Here is a 23,595-nt window from a genome sequence, read left to right as displayed (position 1 = left end):
ACGCCGGAGTCATTGAACTCCGGAACAGTACGCGATACACTGCCAGGAGCTTCGCTCCTGGCAGTGTATCGCCGGAGAGCAGCCGATCGGCGTGGGACACTCGTTTTATGGATTCTGCGGACAGGGAGTATGAATTTGGTTTATTATTTTTGGATTTTTTCCTGGAGGATCGAGGGCTTCGCCTACAAGTGTGCTGTTGGTGAGTATATACTCTGTGTTATATGTTGTATGTACTGTGTGTCATGTATGTGTATTGTGTGTAGGTGTTTTGTGTAACTTTACAATTGTGCTAAGTCGCCGGACACAGGGACAACTCTCCCATCCTAATACCGGATGGGAGTAGTAGTCCCATACGGCGACTTAGCACAATGGTGGCACTAGCGTCGCATGGGGACACACACACGCACACACACGCACACACACAGAAGGACTCCATGCTGCTTCACTGGGGGGCGGGGGCTTCCCTCTTCCTGTCCGACGTCACGTCCGGTCCTGGGTGTCAACCCCTCCGTACAAAGACGCCGACACCCAGGACAAAGGCGCTGTGTGTGGAAGGTAATATGGGGCCCTAGGGGGATACGCAGACACGCCGCTGCGTAAAGAATTGACATGTCAATTCTTTTTACGCCGGCGTGTTTGCAGACAAAAGCGCCGCGTTTTTTTGCGGTGTGTCTGAACGGCAAAGTGAATTTCTCATTCACTTTGCCGGCAGACGAAAATGACATTGCGCATTTTTGAAAAGCGCCCGCAAAATAGCGCTCAAAAATGCGCTATGTCTGAAAGTAGCCTAAGGCTTCTTTCACACTTGCGTCGGTACGGGGCGGTCGCAATGCGTCGGCCCGATGTACCGACGCACGTTGTGAAAATTGTGCACAACGTGGGCAGCGGATGCAGTTTTTCAACGCATCCGCTGCCCAGTCTATGTCCTGGGGAGGAGGGGGCAGAGTTACGGCCACGCATCCGCGGAAATGGCGGACGCGACGTACAAAAAAAAGGTTACATTGAACTTTTTTTGTGACGACGGGGGCTAAAGTTATGGTTAGGGTTGGGGCTAAAGTTAGGGTTGGGGCTAAAGTTAGGGTTAGAGTTGGGATTAGGGTTAGGGTTTGGATTAGGGTTGGGATTAGTGTTACGTTTGGGATTAGGGTTGGGATTAGGGTTAGGGTTGGGATTAGGGTTAGGGGTGTGTTGGATTTAGGGTTTTGATTAGGGTTATGGTTAGGGTTGAGATTAGGGCTGTTTTGGGGTTAGGGTTGTGATTATCGTTAGGGTTGTGATTAGGATTATGGATCGGGTTGAGATTAGGGTTAGGGCTGTGTTGGGGTTAGGGTTGGAGTTAGAATTGGGGGGTTTCCACTGTTTAGGTACATCAGGGGGTCTCCAAACACGACAGCCAATTTTGCGCTAAAAAAGTCAAATGGTACTCCCTCCCTTCTGAGCTCTGCCGTGCGCCCAAACAGTGGTTTACCCCCACATATGGGGCATCAGCGTACTCGGGATAAATTGGACAACAACTTTTGGGGTCCAATTTCTCCTGTTACCCTTGTGAAAATAAAAACTTGGGGGCTAAAAAAATCTTTTTTGTGGGAAAAAAAATATTTTTTATTTTCACTACTCTGCATTATAAACTTCTGTGAAGCACTTGGGCATTCAAAGTTCTCACCACATATCTAGATAAGTTCCTTGGGGGGGTCTATTTTCCAAAATGGGGTCACTTGTTGGGGGTTTCTACTGTTTAGGTACATTAGGGGTCTGCAAAGGCAACATAACGCCCGCAGACAATTCTATCAAAGTCTGCATTCCAAAATGGCACTCCTTCCCTTCCGAGCTCTGCCATGCGCCCAAACAGTGGTTTACCCCCACATATGGGGTACCAGCATACTCAGGACAAATTGGACAACAACTTTTGGGGTCCAATTTCTCTTGTTACCCTTGTGAAAATAAAAACTTGGGGGCTAAAAAATCTTTATTGTTAAAAAATATATATTTTTTATTTTCACGACTCTGCATTATAAACTTCTGTGATGCACTTGGGCATTCAAAGTTCTCACTACACATCTAGATAAGTTCCATGGGGGGTCTAGTTTCCAAAATGGGGTCACTTTTGGGGGGTTTCTGCTGTTTAGGCACATCAGGGGCTCTCCAAACGCGACATGGCGTCCGATCTCAATTCCAGTCAATTTTGCATTGAAAAGTCAAATGGCGCTCCTTTGCTTCCGAGCTCAGCCATGCGCCCAAACAGTGGTTTACCCCCACATATGGGGTGTCGGCGTACTCAAGACAAATTGTACAACAGCTTCTGGGGTCCATTTTCTCCTGTTACCCTTGGTAAAATAAAAATTTGGAGGCAAAAAGATCATTTTTGTAGAAAAAATGCGATTTTTTTATTTTCACGGCTCTACGTTATAAACTTCTGTGAAGCACCTGGGGGTTTAAAGTGCTCACCACACATCTAGATAAGTTCCTTAAGGGGTCTAGTTTCCAAAATGGTGTCATATGTGGGGGGTCTCTACTGTTTAGGCACATCAGCGGCTCTCCAAACGTGACATGGCGTCCGATCTCAATTCCAGCCAATTCTACATTGAAAAAGTAAAACGACACTCCTTCTCTTCCAAGCTCTGCGGTGCGCCCAAACAGTGGTTTACCCCCATATATGGGGTATCGACGTACTCAGGAGAAATTGCACAACAACTTTTGTGGTCTAATTTCTCCTGTCACCCTTGTGAAAATAAAAATTTGGGGGCAAAAAGATCATTTTTGTAGAAAAAATGAGATTTTTTATTTTCACGGCTCTACGTTATAAACTTCTGTGAAGCACTTGGGGGTTCAAAGTGCTCACCACACATCTAGATAAGTTCCTTGGGGGGTCTAGTTTCCAAAATGGTATCACTTGTGGGGGGTTTCCACTGTTTAGGCACATCAGGGACTCTCCAAACGCGACATGGCATCCGATCTCAATTCCAGCCAATTCTGCATTGAAAAAGTCAAACGGTGCTCCTTCACTTCCAAGCTCTGCGGTGCGCCCAAACAGTGGTTTACCTCCACATATGGGGTATCGACGTACTCAGGAGAAATTGCACAACAACTTTTGTGGTCTAATTTCTCCTGTTACCCTTGTGAAAATAAGAATTTGTGGGCGAAAAAATCATTTTTGTGAAAACAAATGCGATTTTTTATTTTCACGGCTCTACGTTATAAACTTCTGTGAAGCACTTGGGGGTTCAAAGTGCTCACCACACATCTAGATAAGTTCCTTGGGGGGTCTAGTTTCCAAAATGGTGTCACTTGTGGGGGGTTTCCACTGTTTAGGCACATTAGGGGCTCTCCAAACGCGACATGGCGTCCGATCTCAATTCCAGCCAATTCTGCATTGAAACAGTCAAACGGTGCTCCTTCACTTCCAAGCTCTGCGGTGCGCCCAAACAGTGGTTTACCTCCACATATGGGGTATCGGCGTACTCAGGAAAAATTGCACAACAAAATTTGTGGTTACATTTCTGTTTTTACACTTGTGAAAATTAAAAAAAATGGTTCTGAAGTAAAATGTTTGCAAAAAAAAGTAAAATGTTAATTTTTTTCTTCCACATTGTTTTAGTTCCTGTGAAGTACGTAAAGGGTTAATAAACTTCTTGAATGTGGTTTTGAGCAGCTTGAGGGGTGCAGTTTTTAGAATGGTGTCACACTTGGTTATTTTCTATCATATAGACCCCTCAAAATCACTTCAAAGGTGATGTGGTCCCTAAAAAAAACATGGTGTTGTAAAAATGAGAAATTGCTGGTCAACTTTTAACCCTTATAACTCCCTAACAAAAAAAAAAATTGTTTCCAAAATTGTGCTGATGTAAAGTAGACATGTGAGAAATGTTATTTATTAACTATTTTTTGTGACATATCTCTCTGATTTAAGGGCATAAAAATACAAAGTTTGAAAATTGCAAAATTTTAAAAATTTTCGCCATATTTCCATTTTTTTCATAAATAATTGCAAGTAATATCGAAGAAATGTTACCACTAACTTGAAGTACAACATGTCACGAAAAAACAATCTCAGAATCAGCGGGATCCGATAAAGCGTTCCAGAGTTATAACCTCATAAAGTGACACTGGTCAGAATTGTAAAAATTGGCTCGGTCATTAAGTACCAAATTGGCTCTGTCACTAAGGGGTTAATGACCTTGCCGTTTTTTGCAATTCTGACCAGTGTCCCTTTATGAGGTAATAACTCAGGAACGCTTCAACGGATCCTAGCGATTCTGAGATTGTTTTTTCGTGACATATTGGGCTTCATGTTAGTGGTAAATTTAGGTCGATAATTTCTGAGTTTATTTGTGAAAAAAACGGAAATTTGGCGAAAATTTCGCAATTTTCACATTTTGAATTTTTATTCTGTTAAACCAGAGAGTTATGTGACACAAAATAGTTAATAAATAACATTTCCCACATGTCTACTTTACATCAGCACAATTTTGGAAACAAATTTTTTTTTTGCTAGGAAGTTATAAGGGTTAAAATTTGACCAGTGATTTCTCATTTTTACAACAAAATTTACAAAACCATTTTTTTTAGGGACCACCTCACATTTGAAGTCAGTTTGAGGGTTCTATATGGCTGAAAATACCCTAAAGTGACACCATTCTAAAAACTGCACCCCTCAAGGTGCTCAAAACCACATTCAAGAAGTTTATTAACCCTTCAGGTGTTTCACAGCAGCAGAAGCAACATGGAAGGAAAAAATGAACATTTAACTTTTTAGTCACAAAAATGATCTTTTAGCAACAATTTTTTTATTTTCCCAAGGGTAAAAGGAAAAACTGGACCACGAACGATGTTGTCCAATTTGTCCTGAGTACGCTGATACCTCATATGTGGGGGTAAACCACTGTTTGGGCATACGGCAGGGCTTGGAAGGAAAGGAGCGCCATTTGACTTTTTGAATGAAAAATTGGCTCCAATCTTTAGCGGACACCATGTCGCGTTTGGAGAGCCCCCGTGTGCCTAAACATTGGAGCTCCCCCACAAGTGACCCCATTTTGGAAACTAGACCCCCCAAGGAACTTATCTAGAAGCATAGTGAGCACTTTAAACCCCCAGGTGCTTCACAAATTGATCCGTAAAAATGAAACAGTACTTTTTTTTCACAAAAAAATTATTTTAGCCTCAATTTTTTCATTTTCACATGGGCAACAGGATAAAATGGATCCTAAAATTTGTTGGACAATTTCTCCTGAGTACACTGATACCTCACATGTGGGGGTAAACCACTGTTTGGGCACATGGTAAGGCTCGGAAGGGAAGGAGCGCCATTTGACTTTTTGAATGAAAAATGATCTCCATCGCTAGCAGAGACCATGTCACGTTTGGAGAGCCCCCGTGTGCCTAAACATTGGAGCGCTCCCACAAGTGACCCCATTTTGGAAAGTAGACCCCCCAAGGAACTTATCTAGAAGCATAGTGAGCACTTTAAACTCTCAGGTGCTTCACAAATTGATCCGTAAAAATTAAAAAGTACTTTTTTTTCACACAAAATTTCTTTTAGCCTCAATTTTTTCATTTTCACATGGGCAACAGGATAAAATGGATCCTAAAATTTGTTGGGCAATTTCTGCTGAGTATGTTGATACCTCATATGTGGGGGTAAACCACTGTTTGGGTGCACGGCAAGGCTCGGAAGGGGAGGCGTGCCATTTGACTTTTTGAATGGAAAATTAGCTCCAATCGTTAGCGAACACCATGTCGCGTTTGGAGAGCCCCTGTGTGCCTAAACATTGGAGCTCCCCTACACGTGACCCCATTTTGGAAACTAGACCCCCCAAGGAACTTATCTAGATGCATAGTGAGCACTTATAACCCCCAGGTGCTTCACAGAAGTTTATAACGCAGAGCCGTGAAAATAAAAAATAATTTTTCTTTCCTCAAAAATGAGTTTTAGCCCAGGATTTTTTAATTTTCCAAGGGTAATAGGAGAAATTGGACCCCAAATGTTGTTGTCCAGTTTGTCCTGAGTACGATGATACCCCATATGTGGGGGTAAACCACTGTTTGGGCACACGGCAGGGCTCGGAAGGGAAGGCACGCCATTTGGCTTTTTGAATGGAAAATTAGCTCCAATCATTAGCGGACACCATGTCACGTTTGGAGAGCCCCTGTGTGCCTAAACATTGGAGCTCCCTAACAAGTGACCCCATTTTGGAAACTAGACCTCCCAAGGAACTAATCTAGATGTGTGGTGAGCACTTTGAACCCCCAAGTGCTTCGCAGAAGTTTATAACGCAGAGCCGTGAAAATAATAAATGTGTTTCCTTTCCTCAAAAATATTTTTTTAGCCCAGAATTTTTTATTTTTGCAAGGGTAACAGGAGAAATTGGACCCCAAAAGTTGTTGTCCAGTTTCTCCTGAGTACGGTGATACCCCATATGTGGGGGTAAACCACTGTTTGGGCACATGCCGGGGCTCGGAAGGGAAGTAGTGACGTTTTGGAATGCAGACTTTGATGGAATGCTCTGCGGGCGTCACGTTGCATTTGCAGAGCCCCTGATGTGCCTAAACAGTAGGAACTCCCCACAAGTGACTCCATTTTGGAAACTAGACCCCCCAAGGAACTTATCTAGATGTGTGGTGAGCACTTTGAACCCCCAAGTGCTTCACAGAAGTTTATAACGCAGAGCCGTGAAAATAATAAATGTGTTTCCTTTCCTCAAAAATATTTTTTTAGCCCAGAATTTTTTATTTTTGCAAGGGTAACAGGAGAAATTGGACCCCAAAAGTTGTTGTCCAGTTTCTCCTGAGTACGCTGATACCCCATATGTGGGGGTAAACCACTGTTTGGGCACATGCCGGGGCTCGGAAGGGAAGTAGTGACGTTTTGGAATGCAGACTTTGATGGAATGGTCTGCTGGCGTCACGTTGCATTTGCAGAGCCCCTGATGTGCCTAAACAGTAGAAACACCCCATAAGTGACCCCATTTTGGAAACTAGACCCCCCAAAGACCTTATCTAGATGTGTGGTGAGCACGTTCAACCCCCAAGTGCTTCACAGAAGTTTACAACGCAGAGCCGTGAAAATTAAAAATCATTTTTCTGTCCTCAAAAAAGATGTTTTAGCAAGCAATTTTTTTTTCACAAGGGTAGCAGGAGAAATTGGACCCCAATATTTGTTGCCCAGTTTGTTGTGAGTATGCTGGTACCCCATATGTGGGGGTAAACCACTGTTTGGGCGCACGTCAGGGCTTGGAAGGGAAGTAGTGACATTTGAAATGCAGACTTTGATGGAATGGTCTGCGGGCGTCACGTTGCATTTGCAGAGCCCCTGATGTGCCTAAACAGTAGAAACACCCCACAAGTGACCCCATTTTGGAAACTAGACCCCCCAAGGAACTTATCTAGATGTGTGATGAGCACATTCAACCCCCAAGTGCTTCACAGAAGTTTACAACGCAGAGCCGTGAAAATAAAAAATCATTTTTCTTTCCTCAAAAAAGATGTTTTAGCAAGCAATTTTTTATTTTCACAAGGGTAACAGGAGAAATTGGGCCCCAATGTTTGTTGCCCAGTTTGTTGTGAGTACAGTGATACCCCATATGTGGGGGTAAACCACTGTTTGGGCGCACGTCAGGGCTCGGAAGGGAAGTAGTGACATTTGAAATGCAGACTTTGATGGAATGGTCTGCGGGCGTCACGTTGCATTTGCAGAGCCCCTGATGTGCCTAAACAGTAGAAACACCCCACAAGTGACCCCATTTTGGAAACTAGACCCCCCCAAGGAACTTATCTAGATGTGTGATGAGCACGTTCAACCTCCAAGTGCTTCACAGAAGTTTACAACGCAGAGCCGTGAAAATAAAAAATAATTCTTCTTTCCTCAAAAATTATGTCTTAGCAAGTAATTTTTTATTTTTGCAAGGGTAACAGGAGAAATTGGACCCCAACAGTTGTTGCCCAGTTTGTCCTGAGTACGCTGGTACCCCAAATGTGGGGGTAAACCACTGTTTGGGCGCACGTCGGGGCTTGGAAGGGAGGGAGCACCATTTGACTTTTTGAATGCAAGATTGGCTGGAATCAATGGTGGCGCCATGTTGCGTTTGGAGACCCCTGATGTGCCTAAACAGTGGAAACCCCTCATTTCTAACTTCAACACTAACCCCAACACACCCCTAATCCTAATCCCAACTGTAGCCATAACCCTAATCCAAACCCTAACCCCAACACACCCCTAACCACAACCCTAACCCCAACACACCCGTAACCCTAATTCCAACCCTAGCCCTAATTCCAACCCTAACCCTAAGGGTATGTGCCCACGTAGCGGATTCGTGTGAGATTTTTCCGCACGACTTTTGAAAAATCTGCAAGTAAAAGGCACTGCGTTTTACCTGCGGATTTACAGCAGATTTCCAGTGTTTTTTTGTGCGGATTTCACCTGCGGATTCCTATTGAGGAACAGGTGTAAAACGCTGCGGAATCCGCACAAAGAATTGACATGCTGCGGAAAATACAACGCAGCGTTTCTGCACGGAATTTTCCGCACCATGGGCACAGCGGATTTGGTTTTCCATAGGTGTACACGGTACTGTAAACCTGATGGAAAACTGCTACGAATTCGCAGCGGCCAATCCGCTGCGGATCCGCGGCCGATCCGCTGCGGATCCGCGGCCGATCCGCTGCGGATCCGCGGCCGATCCGCTGCGGATCCGCGGCCGATCCGCTGCGGATCCGCTGCCAAATCCGCACATGCCATAACCCTAACCCTACCCGTAACCCTAACCCTAGTTCTAACCCTAACCCTAGTTCTAACCCTAACCACAGTGGAAAAAAAAAAATATATATATTTTCTTTATTTTATTATTGTCCCTATCTATGGGGGTGATAAAGGGGGGGGTTTATTTATTATTTTTTTTTATTTTGATCGCTGTGGTAGAACCTACCACAGCGATCAAAATGTACCTGTAAGGAATCTGCCGGCCGGCCGGCGTACTGAGCATGCGCCCGCCATTTTGGAAGATGGCGGCGCCCAGCGAGGAGACGGCCGGACACCGGGAGGATCGGTAAGTATGAAGGGGTGGTGGGGGGGTGGATCTGAGCACAGGGGGGGTGATCGGAGGACGGGGGGAGCGGACAGCAGGACGGGGGAGCGGGCAGGAGCACGGGGCAGCGGAGCACAGGATGGAGGAGACCGGACCCCATAACGGAGCGGTGGGGGGGCGATCGGTGGGGTGGGGGGTGGTCACTTCAGGTTTTCCAGCCATGGCCGATGATATTGCAGCATCGGCCATGGCTGGATTGTAATATTTCACCTGTTTTTTTAGGTGAAATATTACAAATCGCTCTGATTGGCAGTTTCACTTTCAACAGCCAATCAGAGCGATCGTAGCCACGGGGGGGTGAAGCCACCCCCCCTGGGCTGAAGCACCACTCCCCCTCTCCCTGCAGATCGGGTAAAATAGGAGTTAACCCTTTCACCCGATCTGCAGGGACGCGATCATTCCATGACGCCACATAGGCGTCATGGGTCGGATTGGCACGGGTTTTCATGACGCCTACGTGGCGTCATGGGTCGGGAAGGGGATAATAGATAATAATTTCAGAAGGCAAGGAAGATGAGAGGAAGTTTCTTACATTTGCTTGTACTATTAATGTGTGCAGTTTGTTTAAAGATTAAATTTAATTGAAAGCTGTCAGGCCCCCCCCCCCGTGCCTTCCAACCATTCACTTATGTGTCAGTAAATTGCCTGTAACCAGCTCTGTACAATGTTTTTAGGTAAAAATTAGGTTTAAAAAAGCCTTTATATTGTCCCTGTATTCTATGCTAATTAGGGCTTTGACTAGTTGATGGAGGGTTTGTTTTCCCAGACTGGTCAGCATGCTTTCCATGTTATCACACCCCTGTGGGCGTGATAACATACTTTGCAGGAGTTGTCGTCATCGCCAGCCCCTGCAAATCTCACGCATGAGCGCTGCTAATTTTGGCAGCGTCACTACGTCTCTGAAGCCAGGTGTACGCTTCCCGGCCTCAGAGGCATGCACTGCACATGACCGGAAGTTCAGAAGATGGCTTCTGGTCATGTGCAGTGTGTGCCTCTGAAACTTGGAAGCGTACACCCAGCTTCAGGGACGTAGTGATGGTGCCGTAATGAGCGGTATGAGTGTCGATGACGCCGCTCATGTAAATTATGTCATCACGCCCACAGGGAAAGAGGACTGATTAATCTGGGGCAACTAACGCCCCATCGACTAGTCAAAGGCCTAATTAGCATAGAAAACAGAGACAATATAAAGGCTTTTTTAAAGCTAATTGTTACCTAAAAACATTATACAGGACTGGTTAGGCAGGGAATTTACGGATTCATAAGTGAATGGTGTTGGGTAGGAGGCCATGACAGGTTCCCTTTATAGGAAATCTCCATCCTGACATTGAAAAGCAACATACACTTACCTTCTGCTGTGGCTGGCATAGCAGTCCACCTTTATCTGAGAATGCCCCCTGTGAGGTGGCATGGTAGATCTGAACCATGCCATCCCTTCACATTAGTTAGGTGTTTGGACTTACCAGTGCCTCCATCTTGGATGCAGCAGGACTAGAGAGCCCGGTTTGAGCGAGGATGCACCATGTAGGGCAAGTGGACAAGACAAATGTAAAGTAGCTTTCATTGCAGGGCGGAAGGTCACTTATACTTATCAGAGTATATCGGTCATCTGTCACAAGCGATCAGATATGCCGAGATCTGCACTAAGGTCCGTTATATCCTCCCTGAATATCTACAATTATGAAGATTTCCCGCCATCTTCAGCCGTATGGAAAAGACTGAAGACCTCCCTAGGGAGAAACTTCCTGACACTCACCCACATCCATCACTCGCTTCTTCTCACTCTGATCTTCACACTTCACCAGTGTCCTCGTCTGCAGATCGGTTGTTGGGGTTGTGTCCGGTTCCACACAGAAACAATCTTCATAAATGGAAAAAAAAAAAGTATAAAGCAAAAGACTGAGAAATGAGTGCGATAATCATCAAAAATAATCAAGAAAACGAAGTAAAAATATAGTAAACTTGCAAGTTTTATGTACCCGAGGTCTCACTTGATTAGCAACAGCAAGGCACCAAAGATGCAGCCAACAATGGGACCGTCTAAAGCTGCACTTACAGGAGCTCCCTCCTGGTTATCAGCCCGTGTACACAATCACCCAATGAACCAGCAAAATGCTCCTTCATCATGGGAACAAATCATTTATGCAAGCAAAAAAAAAAAAATAATTGTTATGGGCAGCAGAGGGTTCCTGTAAGCAGGAGACGTGCCGCGATACTAAGATATTGTACCTTACTCTCTCTCCCCGAGTCCAGACCTGAATCTCTGCTGCTACTCCCAGTGTCCGTTATAATCTGCAGCGCTGCAGCTAATCAGTGAGGACAGCAGCTTTGAGTGGCTCATTCCGTCTATTCGGGCAGAGCTCAGTGATTGGCTGCAGCGCTATTGTCGTGACATGAGAGCTGCTGACAATAGCAGACACTGGGAGCAGCGGTGGAGATGGGGAGAAAACACAGCTTGTTTTTTCTTTGCCTGGATACAGAGGTTTTCTGAAAATTCAAAACCCCTTTAAGCAACATGAAACCCCCTACATTTCTCCTGCTCAGGGTGAAGGAATCAAGACACCAACATACATCCTTCTACACTTACCAGAGCCATCGTTGTGTTCATCATCTTCATCCTCCTCTTCGTTCTCCTCCAGCTCGTCCGCTCCCGTTTCATGCTCCTCGCTCTCATCATCCTCAGAATCCACGTATATATAATCTGTACAAAGCACACGGCGCTGCTGAGATTACTCTGCGCTCATCAATAATCTGCAGCGCATTGTGCCATAGTATAAAATACGGGCACCGCTGTATCCTCCGAACACTTAGAGGGGTTGTACAGGATTAGAAAACCACGGACCGTGTCCGGTACTGCAGCTCCGATACACAGAAGTAACCTGCAGTAGAACTTACATGCCATCAGCAGAGGGGGCGCTGTTTTGGAACTAGTGGCATGTATTGTACAACCCTGTATCACATCCTGGCACAGGTCATACATTTTGCACTGGAAAGAGTAAAATAAACAGCGACATCTGCAGATGAGAATATTCTTCACGGTGTGAATCTCATGCACTGCGCTTGTACCGTTATACACTGGTCCCGTGGCACCAAGTGACCAAAGACCCAAGCGGAAGCGGGCTGGAAGCAACCAGACAGTACGGGGAGGCGAAGGAGAGGGGCATGCAAGACGCCCCGGGTGTACTCCTACAGACAAGGTATGGTCAGTGACGTCACACAGGAGCAGGTACCGGCGGTGTTTGGTTTGTTCTTACCCAACGCGTTTCCGTCCTCCCGCTCCGCTGCCTCCCTGACAGTTTCTCGTACTCGTGGCTCCGGTAATGACGACACCTCGGAGCCCAAATATACACAATCTGTATACAGAGAAATCCACAGAATATTATCCTGGACAATCATCGCTCCCAGATCAGTATTATGTGACACACAGTGCGGCACATACTCAGGTCCGGGATTATTGGCCGCGGCCCGAGTGTGATCCTGGGCTCCACTTTGTTGTGTTACGTACTTTACCAAAGTAATACGACAACTAATAGGTGGAGTAACCTGAGAGGAGAAGTGTAAAGACGCGACACTGATCACCCGGAGCATTAGTACGGTCTCATCTAGGTTTCCACTGTCTAAGAGTTGTGCGGTTTTGGTAAATCAGCCCCAATGTGTCCGCGTTCACCAGCACCCACCTGAGAGGTCGTCATCTTCTATCTCGGAGCCGTCACTTCTGAAAGATTCTCTTTCCTGTTCCGAGTCTGAATCAATTTCCAGATAAATGTAGTCTGTGAGAGAAGAATAAGACGTCACTGCACTTCTACCTGATCGTGGACTGGGAGGCGCTGGGACATTGAACTTAATGGGGGCGTTTATTAACCCCTTCCCGACCTTTGACGCCACGTAGGCGTCATGAAAACCCGTGCCAATCCGACCTATGACGCCTATGTGGCGTCATGGAAAGATCGCATCCCTGCAGATCGGGTGAAAGGGTTAACTCCTATTTTACCCGATCTGCAGGGAGAGGGGGAGTGGTACTTCAGCCCAGGGGGGGTGGCTTCACCCCCCCGTGGCTACGATCGCTCTGATTGGCTGTTGAAAGTGAAACTGCCAATCAGAGCGATTTGTAATATTTCACCTAAAAAACTGGTGAAATATTACAATCCAGCCATGGCCGATGCTGCAATATCATCGGCCATGGCTGGAAACACTAATGTGACCCCCCCACACCCCACCGATCGCCCCCCCAGTGCTCCGTTATAGGGTCCGGTCCCCTCCGTCCGCCTGCCGGCTCCCCCGTCCTGCTATCCGCTCCCCCGTCCTCCTGCCCGCTCCCCCCCTGCTCCTATGTCACCCCCCCCGTGCTCCGACGCCCCCCTCGTGCCCCGATCTCCCCCCCCTTATACTTACCGAGGCTCCCGGTCCCCGTCCGCCTCCATCATGGGCGCCGCCATCTTCCAAAATGGCGGGCGCATGCTCAGTGCGCCCGCCGGCCGGCAGATTCATTAGAGGTACATTTTGATCGCTGTGGTAGGTTCTATCACAGCGATCAAAATAAAAAAATAATAAATAAACCCCCCCCCTTTATCACCCCCATAGGTAGGGACAATAATAAAATAAAGAAAATATTTTTTTTTCTTTTTCCACTAGGGTTAGGGTTAGAACTAGGGTTAGAACTAGGGGTAGGGTTAGGGGTAGGGTTAGGGTTACGGGTAGGGTTAGGGGTAGGGTTATGGCATGTGCACACAGAGCGGATCGGCCGCGGATCGGCAGCGGATCGGCAGCGGATCGGCCGCGGATCCGCAGCGGATTGGCCGCGGATCCGCAGCGGATTGGCAGCGGATCCGCAGCGGATTGGCCGCGGATCCGCAGCGGATTGGCCGCGGATTGGCAGCGGATCCGCAGCGGATTGGCCGCTGCGAATTCGAAGCAGTTTTCCATCAGGTTTACAGTACCATGTACACCTAAGGAAAACCAAATCCGCTGTGCCCATGGTGCGGAAAATTCCGTGCAGAAACGCTGCGTTGTATTTTCCGCAGCATGTCAATTCTTTGTGCGGATTCCGCAGCGTTTTACACCTGTTCCTCAATAGGAATCCGCAGGTGAAATCTGCACAAAAAGGAGATTTTTGTTTACTTACCGTAAAATCTTTTTCTCCGAGCCAATCATTGGGGGACACAGACCGTGGGTGTTATGCTGCTGCCACTAGGAGGACACTAAGTGATACAAAGAAAGTTAGCTCCTCCCCTGCAGTATACACCCTCCTGCTGGCCCTCAGCTAACCAGTTCGGTGCAAAAAGCAGTAGGAGATCAGTAACAACATATTAGCTTACAGCATGTCATATTATATATGAGAGTATAGCATATCGGATTGTAAAAACAAGCATAAGCCAATACTAGGGTGGGAGCTGTGTCCCCCAATGATTGGCTCGGAGAAAAAGATTTTACGGTAAGTAAACAAAAATCTCCTTTTCTCCTACGCCTCATTGGGGGACACAGACCGTGGGACGTACCAAAGCAGTCCCTGGGTGGGGACAACGTCAGATCAGGCTCTGTGTAACTGCTACTTACGAGTGCGCCACCGCGGCCTGCAGAGTCCGCCTACCCAGAGTCACATCTGTGGAAGTCTGGGAATTATAATGCTTCAAGGATGCATGCGGACTGGACGAATCCGCAAACGTGCAGGCGTGTCTTGTTGACGCCTGGTGCCTGGAACCCACGATAGACGGGGAGATAGGCTGTCATCTAACACGGAAGGACTACTGGATGGTGAAAGAATACACCAGGCTAAATGGCCGATGGAGACGGCCAAACCCTTCCTGTAAAAGTCAGGAAGCCTTCCTCTTACCGGTAGGAAACCCAAGATACAGTGTCCAACCTTCGGAAGGACGCCATCCTCAAGACATACCTACTTAGAGCACTTGCTCTGTCCGGAATATGGGGACCTCATTCCATTTTGTGGAGTGGTGCCCAAAGAGATGAGGGAGGAACTATGCCCTCATGACAGTAGTAATACAATACCACCTTGATAACTAGGGACAGGGAAGGCTTGAGGACAACCTGCCTTGAAGGAAATAAGAGAAAAAAATCTGAAAAGACCCGTTAGCACCGAAGACTCGTCAGAATGAGGATATCGCCGAGAGAAAAGGGGGCAACCTTCCCTAAGAGAATAGATCCCAGTGATCTAACGGTATGCAAAAGGGAAGAATTACATGTGAAAAACATCCTGCGAGGTGGTCCCTACTTGCAGTTTTGTTGCAGAAATACAGAAAGCTACCAGCTCCGCAAGCGAACTGACGTGGTCAGTACGGATTTCCGAGGATCACTGGGGCCCTTTCTGCTTCTGAAAAGCTTTCGGAAGTGGAAACTGGTACCACGGAATAACCGGAGCATGCAGTGCGAAGGCTCCTGGATCTCGAGGCCGAACAACCAACTCCAGTACACCGGCGATCAGTCAGGACGCCATCCGAGCTACAACTGTAGAGCTCCAGTGAAGGCGGGTCTGATGGAATACTTCCGGTGAAGTTCCCACTCACTTGAGGTGAAACCCTGACGGCTAAATATGTTCGCAGCCCAGAGTTCTACTTCTGGGATATGAACTGCCAAGATCACCGAGTGATAGATCTCGGCCCATGTGAGGTACTTTGGCCATGGTGCTTGAACGTGGGTACTCGCTAGATGATTGACGTATGACAGCCGTGGCGTTGTCCAATTGAATTCGGATGGGTTGACCCGCCATAAGGAGTGGACCTACTATAGGACTACCCTTGAGATCTCCAGAGCAATGATCGGGAGAAGAGGACTGGCATTGGAAGTTACTAGTAACCATGGAACCGGGAGAGAAAAAACTCCGGATGAAGAAGGAGCTCAGAGACTATCGTCTGAAAAGCTGCTTGACTTGCTGAAAACTAACGAAGCAAAGGAAACTGTTTCCATTGTCGTCTCCGTTTTTTTTTTTTTTTTTTTTTTGGAACCCTCCCAGTAAATCAAATGAAATGAGGGGGGGGAGTGAGCAAGAGCGCGAGCTCCCTGTTGAAAAACCATGACCTTGTCTGGAGGGAGATTTACCACCCTTCTGGAAGAATACTGGATCATCCTCAAAAAAGGATATCTGCTGGGCTGGAAATGAGGAGTAGTCTAAGTCTAGCCACCAGCCCAGGTGAGAGGGTATCGCAAGTGATATAGACGACTTAGGGTAGTCCTGCAAGGGTGGGTAAACAGTCGGTCAAACAGGATAGGACGACCACGCCTCTAGGTGCAAGATGACAGCCACCATGACCCTTGCGAACACCCTGGATGCGGTAGCAAGGCCGAAGAACAAGGTCGTGACCTAAATGCTGTTCACGAATGGAAAAGCAAAAGGAATTTTTGAAGAGGTTAGGCATCCCGAATGTCGATGGATGCCCGAAATTGCACCTTTTTTGTTGAAGTAATGGCTGAGCGGATGAAACTCCATTCGAAGAAGAACCTTGTGAAAAGATTGTTAGAAGTTTGAGGTCCGGAATCGGTCCTACTTATCGTTCCACCTCTTAGTAACCAAGATCCCTTAGATCTAGACTGTCCTGGACAACCCTTTCATTGTTGGTCGGGGCTGCGGAAACGTACGATTGTTCGTTAGTCTCCCGCTGCTATTTGACAGATCGTGGCATTTTTAATTGAGGACATATCGGGCAGGGATACTGGTAGGTAAACCACAGGAGATTGTACCCGGTTAATCTGCCGAGTGGCAGAATGCGCCGCTGCTTCCAGCAGGTCATTGCAGAGTTAAAAATTAGGAGCCTCGATCCACCATCCTCTTAACAAGGAAGTGGAGAGGGAAATACGCCTACTTGCATCTTCTGTTAAATAGTGGTGATGCAGAGGGGGGTGCTCAGACGCCCGAAAAAAGGGATGCCTCTGTACATCCACAGAGTGCAAGTCTCCGGGTGGACAGGACAGGCTGTCTGGCGTTAGGCCTGGACCTTCGAGTGCCCGTCTGTTGATGGTGTGGGGAGACCGGCGCCCTTTAAAGTGCCTGTCGCCGTTAAAAATCAGACCAGGCATAGCGTCCCGCGTAGAGGCTTCTGTCCAGTGAATCGCATATCCGGACTGGATGGCAAAAGATCTACGAGGGAGTTTAGGCTGAGGGAACTAGTTACACTGGGATAAACTGGGATCAGCGGCAGAGGGCTCCTCATTTATGACCAGTTTCGGATTGGTCATGGTGCCCTCAAGACCAGGGAATACTGGTCGTGTGCCGTTAAGACCAGGGAAAACTGGTCGTGTGCCTTTAAGACCAGGGAATACTGGTAGTGTGCCTTTAAGACCAGGGAATACTGGTCGTCTGCCTTTAAGACCAGGGATTACTGGTCGTGTGGCTTTAAGACCAGAGAATGCTGGTCGTGTGCCTTTAAGACCAGGGAATACTGGTCGTGCGCCATTAAGACCAGGGAATACTGGTCGTGTGCCTTTAAGACCAGGGAAAACTGGACGTGTGCCTTTAAAACCCGGGAATTCTGGTCACGCGCCCTTAAGACCAGGGAATACTGGTCACGTGCCTGTAAGACCAGGGAATACTGGTCACGTGCCTTTAAGACCAGGGGATACTGGTCACGTACCCTTAAGACCAGGGGATACTGGTCACGTACCCTTAAGACCAGGGAATACTGGTCACGTGCCTTTAAGACCAGGGAATACTGGTCACGTGCCTTTAAGACCAGGAAATACTGGTCACGTGCCTTTAAGACCAGGAAATACTGGTCACGTGCCTTTAAGACCAGAGAATACTGGTCGTGTGACTTTAAGACCAGGAATACTGGTCATGCGGGTTAGGTAAAATCTCGCAGCGAGCGAGAAGCGCCAATTTAGGGGGCGGAGCTACAGGCACGACATGGGCGGAGCCTCGAAACTTCCATGATAGGCCCCAGCCGGGGCGTAAATTTCTGCAGCCGGCTTCAGCGTAAAAGTTAGGGGTGGTCACCCGTTGCTCGAGAAAATTGAGCGCTTCTGCGTCAGGCGCTAAGCGCCAGGAAAAAAGGCTAAGCCGCCTTGAGGCGACACAGTGCGCTTCTGTACTACACATCGGCCGAAGCCGGGAGCAAAATTTGTTAGCCGACTGGAGCGTTACCTCAGGGAGGTGGCCACAGGGAAGTCTGAGACTGCCTGTCAATATCCCGCTGCAGAAGCCCATTGCTGGCAGAATCCACTTACCAACGGTGCGCGTCCCGGCATGGAGCCGCCGCGGATGTCGGGTATTGCAGCGTGGACGGTGCAGGGATAGAGAGATAAACCTCAATCCATCATCCCTTTGTTAGGGAGGTGGAGAGGAACCGTCCGCCTCCTTGTCCGCTTTCACAGTGGTGGAGGAGGCTGCCCGGACCATGGAGGGGGGCTTCTGTACATCCACGAAGTTCAGCCCATCGGGACCATGAAAGCACCTCCGCTCCTGAAAAGGATTTCAACTGCGGCCTAGTCCGGCTGCAAAAGCCGGGGACTAAATTTATGGAGCCTGCCGGTGGAGCGCGTCGGCGGGCCGCGCGCCGAATGATTGCCGCTGGCGTACTGGCCAGTGGCACCCCCAGGACCGCATCTTCCAGGCAGGCAGCGTGAGGAAGCATGGCCCCCGAGATCTGCAGGGCGCCTCTCGTCCCAGACGAGAAGCGCCGATCTAGGGGGGCGGGGTTACGGCCGTGGGAGGGATCTGCCCACTGCGGCCTACTCCAGCTGAAAAGCCGGGGACTAAATTTCCAGCCTGCCTGGGGATGCGCGGCGGCCGCAACAGAGCGACGCTAACCGCCGCAGTTCCCGACCGCCGGCGCCTGTCCCCAGGGGCTCTGCCGCAAGTACTGCCGGCGCCTACCCCATAGAGGCCACTGCGGCCTACTCCGGCTGAAGAAGCCGGGGCCTAAATTTATGGGCCCTGCCGACGATGTGCGGCGGCGGCCGCGACGGAGCGCCGCCGAGCACCACCGACCACCGGTCGGCGGTGCCTCTCCCTGGGGACCCAGACTGCATCGCTGCCGCTGAGGGGGAGCAGGGGGGAGTCCCCAGAAGGTACTTACAGCCGCCATCCCGGATCTCACAGGTCTGCTGGGCGCTTCTGTGAGTCTGTAAGCTCAATCCATGCACCCTGGATGGGGATGGAGAGGCCCCTGATGCATCTCTGTAGCAGAGGGGGGCTGCGGCACAACATCCCCTCCGGACTGCCTACGTCTCCAAATTACATCGCTGTAATGCAGGGTCCTGGAGGGGGTTGGGGGAAATCGGGACCAAAAAAGGAACCGTTGCCCTGGCGCAAACTTTTTTCCGTGCGCCATACGTCGCAGGAGAGGGACGGGGAGGTATACTCGCCGTGCTCGCCTGTTGTTGGTTCGGGGGAGAGCGGACCTTATGAAAAAAAGGACCCGTCGCCCCCTTCACTCCGTTAAATAAAAAATTAAAAATTTACATAAAATTAAAAAATCAAAAATTAAAACAAAGATGGGGTCTGGGAAAAAAGACCCAAGTGCCTCCTAAGACACTAAGCAAGAACTGGTTAGCTGAGGGCCAGCAGGAGGGTGTATACTGCAGGGGAGGAGCTAACTTTCTTTGTATCACTTAGTGTCCTCCTAGTGGCAGCAGCATAACACCCACGGTCTGTGTCCCCCAATGAGGCGTAGGAGAAAAAAACACTGGAAATCTGCTGTAAATCCGCAGGTAAAACGCAGTGCCTTTTACCTGCAGATTTTTCAAAAATCGTGCGGAAAAATCTCACACGAATCCGCAACGTGGGCACATAGCCTTAGGGTTAGGGTTGGAATTAGAGTTAGGGTTGGAATTAGGGCTAGGGTTTGAAATAGGGTTAAGATTAGGCTTGTGGTTAGGGTTACGGATAGGGTTAGGGGTGTGTTGGGGTTACAGTTGTGGTTAGGGTTGGGATTAGGGTTACGGTTGGGATTAGGGTTAGGATTAGGGTTGGAATTAGGGTTACGGGTGTGTTGCGGTTAGGGGTGTGTTGGGGTTAAGGTTGTGATTAGGGTTATGGCTACAGTTGGGATTAGGATTAGGGGTGTTTTGGGGTTAGTGTTGAAGTTAGAATTGAGGGGTTTCCACTGTTTAGGCACATCAGGGGTCTCCAAACGCAACATGGCGCCACCATTGATTCCAGCCAATCTTGCGTTCAAAAAGTCAAATGGTGCTCCCGCCCTTCCAAGCCCCGACGTGCGCCCAAACAGTGGTTTACCCCCACATTTGGGGTACCAGCGTACTCAGGACAAACTGGGCAACAACTGATGGGGTCTAATTTCTCCTGTTACCCTTGCAAAAATAAAAAATTACTTGCTAAAACATAATTTTTGAGGAAAGAACAATTATTTTTTATTTTCACGGCTCTGCGTTATAAACTTCTGTGAAGCACTTGGGGGTTGAAAGTGCTCACCACACATCTAGATAAGTTCCTTCGGGGGTCTAGTTTCCAAAATGGGGTCACTTGTGGGGTGTTTCTACTGTTTAGGCACATCAGGGGCTCTGCAAATGCAATGTGACGCCCGCAGACCATTCCATCAAAGTCTGCATTTCAAATGTCACTACTTCCCTTCCGAGCCCTGACGTGTGCCCAAACAGTGGTTTACCCCCACATATGGGGTATCAGCGTACTCACAACAAACTGGGCAACAAATATTGGGGTCCAAATTCTCCTGTTACCCTTGTGAAAATAAAAAATTGCTTGCTAAAACATCTTTTTTGAGGAAAGAAAAATGATTTTTTATTTTCACGGCTCTGCGTTGTAAACTTCTGTGAAGCACTTGGGGGTTGAACGTGCTCACCACACATCTAGATAAGTTCCTTGGGGGGTCTAGTTTCCAAAATGGGGTCACTTGTGGGGGGTTTCTACTGTTTAGGCATATCAGGGGCTCTGCAAACGTAACATGATGCCCGCAGACCATTCCATCAAAGTCTGCATTCCAAAACGTCACTACTTCCCTTCCGAGCCCCGGCATGTGCCCAAACAGTGGTTTACCCCCACATATGGGGTATCAGCGTACTCAAGAGAAACTGGACAACAACTTTTGGGGTCCAATTTCTCCTGTTACTCTTGCAAAAATAAAAAATTCTGGGCTAAAAAAATATTTTTGAGGAAAGGAAACACATTTATTATTTTCACGGCTCTGCGTTATAAACTTCTGTGAAGCACTTGGGGGCTCAAAGTGCTCACTACACATCTAGATAAGTTCCCTTGGGGGTCTAGTTTCCAAAATGGAGTCAATTGTGGGGAGTTCCTACTGTTTAGGCACATCAGGGGCTCTGCAAACGCAACCTGACGCCCGCAGAGCATTCCATCAAAGTCTGCATTTCAAAACGTCACTACTTCCCTTCCGAACCCCGACGTGTGCCAAAACAGTGGTTTACCCCCACATATGGGGTATCAGCGTACTCAGGAGAAACTGGGCAACAACTTTTGGGGTCCAATTTCTCCTGTTACCCTTGGGAAAATAAAAAATTGTGGGCTAAAAAATCATTTTTGAGAAAAGAAAAATTATTTTTTATTTTCATGGCTCTGCGTTATAAACTTCTGTGAAGCACTTGGGGGTTCAAAGTGCTCACCACACATCTAGATTAGTTCCTTGGGAGGTCTAGTTTCCAAAATGGGGTCACTTGTGCGGGAGCTCCAATGTTTAGGCACACAGGGGCTCTCCAAACGCGACATGGTGTCCGCTAATGATTGGAGCTAATTTTCCATTCAAAAAGCCAAATGGCGTGCCTTCCCTTCCGAGCCCTGCCGTGCGCCCAAACAGTGGTTTACCCCCACATATGGGGTATCATCGTACTCAGAACAAACTGGACAACAACATTTGGGGTCCAATTTCTCCTATTACCCTTGGGAAAATAAAAAATTCTGGGCTAAAAATCATTTTTGAGGAAAGAAAAATTATTTTTTTATTTTCACGGCTCTGCGTTATAAACTTCTGTGAAGCACCTGGGGGTTATAAGTGCTCACTATGCATCTAGATAAGTTTCTTGGGGGGTCTAGTTTCCAAAATGGGGTCACTTGTAGGGGAGCTCCAATGTTTAGGCACACAGGGGCTCTCCAAACGCGACATGGTGTCCGCTAACGATTGGAGCTAATTTTCCATTCAAAAAGTCAAATGGCACGCCTCCCCTTCCGAGCCTTGCCGTGCACCCAAACAGTGGTTTACCCCCACATATGAGGTATCGGCATACTCAGGAGAAATTGCCCAACAAATTTTAGGATCCATTTTATCCTGTTGCCCATGTGAAAATGAAAGAATTGAGGCTAAAAGAAATTTTGTGTGAAAAAAAAGTACTTTTTCATTTTTGCGGATCAATTTGTGAAGCACCTGGGGGTTTAAAGTGCTCACTATGCCTCTGGATGAGTTCCTTGGGGGGTCTAGTTTCCAAAATGGGGTCACTTGTGGAGGAGCTCCAATGTTTAGGCACACAGGGGCTTTCCAAACGCGACATGGTGTCCGCTAACGATGGAGATAATTTTCCATTCAAAAAGTCAAATGGCGCTCCTTCCCTTCCGAGCCTTACCATGTGCCCAAACAGTGGTTTACCCCCACATGTGAGGTATTGGTGTACTCAGGAGAAATTGCCCAACAAAATTTAGGATCCATTTTATCCTGTTGCCCATGTGAAAATGAAAAAATTGAGGCTAAAATAATTTTTTTGTGAAAAAAAAGTACTTTTTCATTTTTACGGATCAATTTGTGAAGCACCTGGGGGTTTAAAGTGCTCACTATGCTTCTAGATAAGTTCCTTGGGGGGTCTAGTTTCCAAAATGTGGTCACTTGTGGGGGAGCTCCAATGTTTAGGCACACGGGGGCTCTCCAAACGCGACATGGTGTCCGCTAAAGATTGGAGCCAATTTTTCATTCAAAAAGTCAAATGGCGCTCCTTCCCTTCCGAGTTCTGCCGTGCGCCCAAACAGTGGTTTACCCCCACATATGAGGTATCAGCGTACTCAGGACAAATTGGACAACAACGTCCCTGGTCCAGTTTCTCCTTTTACCCTTGGGAAAATAAAAAAATTGTTGCTAAAAGATCATTTTTGTGACTAAAAAGTTAAATGTTCATTTTTTACTTCCATGTTGCTTCTGCTGCTGTGAAACACCTGAAGGGTTAATAAACTTCTTGAATGTGGTTTTGAGCACCTTGAGGGGTGCAGTTTTTAGAATGGTGTCACTTTTGGGTATTTTCAGCCATATAGAACCCTCAAAATGACTTCAAATGTGAGGTGGTCCCTAAAAAAAATGGTTTTGTAAATTTTGTTGTAAAAATGAGAAATCACTGGTCAAATTTTAACCCTTATAACTTCCTAGCAAAAAAAAAAATTGTTTCCAAAATTGTGCTGATGTAAAGTAGACATGTGGGAAACGTTATTTATTAACTATTTTGTGTCACATAACTCTCTGGTTTAACAGAATAAAAATTCAAAATGTGAAAATTGCGAAATTTTCAAATTTTTTGCCAAATTTCCGTTTTTTTCACAAATAAACTCAAAAATTATCGACCTAAATTTACCACTAACATGAAGCCCAATATGTCACGAAAA

At 47.4% G+C, this 23,595-nt stretch overlaps 1 protein-coding gene across 2 annotated transcripts in view; it reads right to left on the bottom strand.

The window, feature by feature from the left end:
* The window catches only part of LOC143806145 (uncharacterized), a 44,397-nt gene that overhangs the window by 12,043 nt on the left and 8,759 nt on the right, over positions 1 to 23,595 (bottom strand). For both annotated transcript variants that reach the window (XM_077286129.1, XM_077286128.1), the window contains exons 6-9: positions 12,758 to 12,850; positions 12,335 to 12,433; positions 11,668 to 11,781; positions 10,837 to 10,941 (exon numbers count right to left, since the gene is read on the bottom strand). In XM_077286129.1, the coding sequence (XP_077142244.1) occupies positions 10,837 to 10,941; positions 11,668 to 11,781; positions 12,335 to 12,433; positions 12,758 to 12,850 (411 nt within the window). The remainder of the gene's footprint in view (positions 1 to 10,836; positions 10,942 to 11,667; positions 11,782 to 12,334; positions 12,434 to 12,757; positions 12,851 to 23,595) is intronic.

Source organism: Ranitomeya variabilis, chromosome 2 (genome assembly GCF_051348905.1).
Source record: "Ranitomeya variabilis isolate aRanVar5 chromosome 2, aRanVar5.hap1, whole genome shotgun sequence".
NCBI lineage: Eukaryota > Metazoa > Chordata > Amphibia > Anura > Dendrobatidae > Ranitomeya > Ranitomeya variabilis.
Note: the sequence above shows the minus strand (reverse complement) of the source record. Positions and strands in the feature narration are given on the sequence as shown.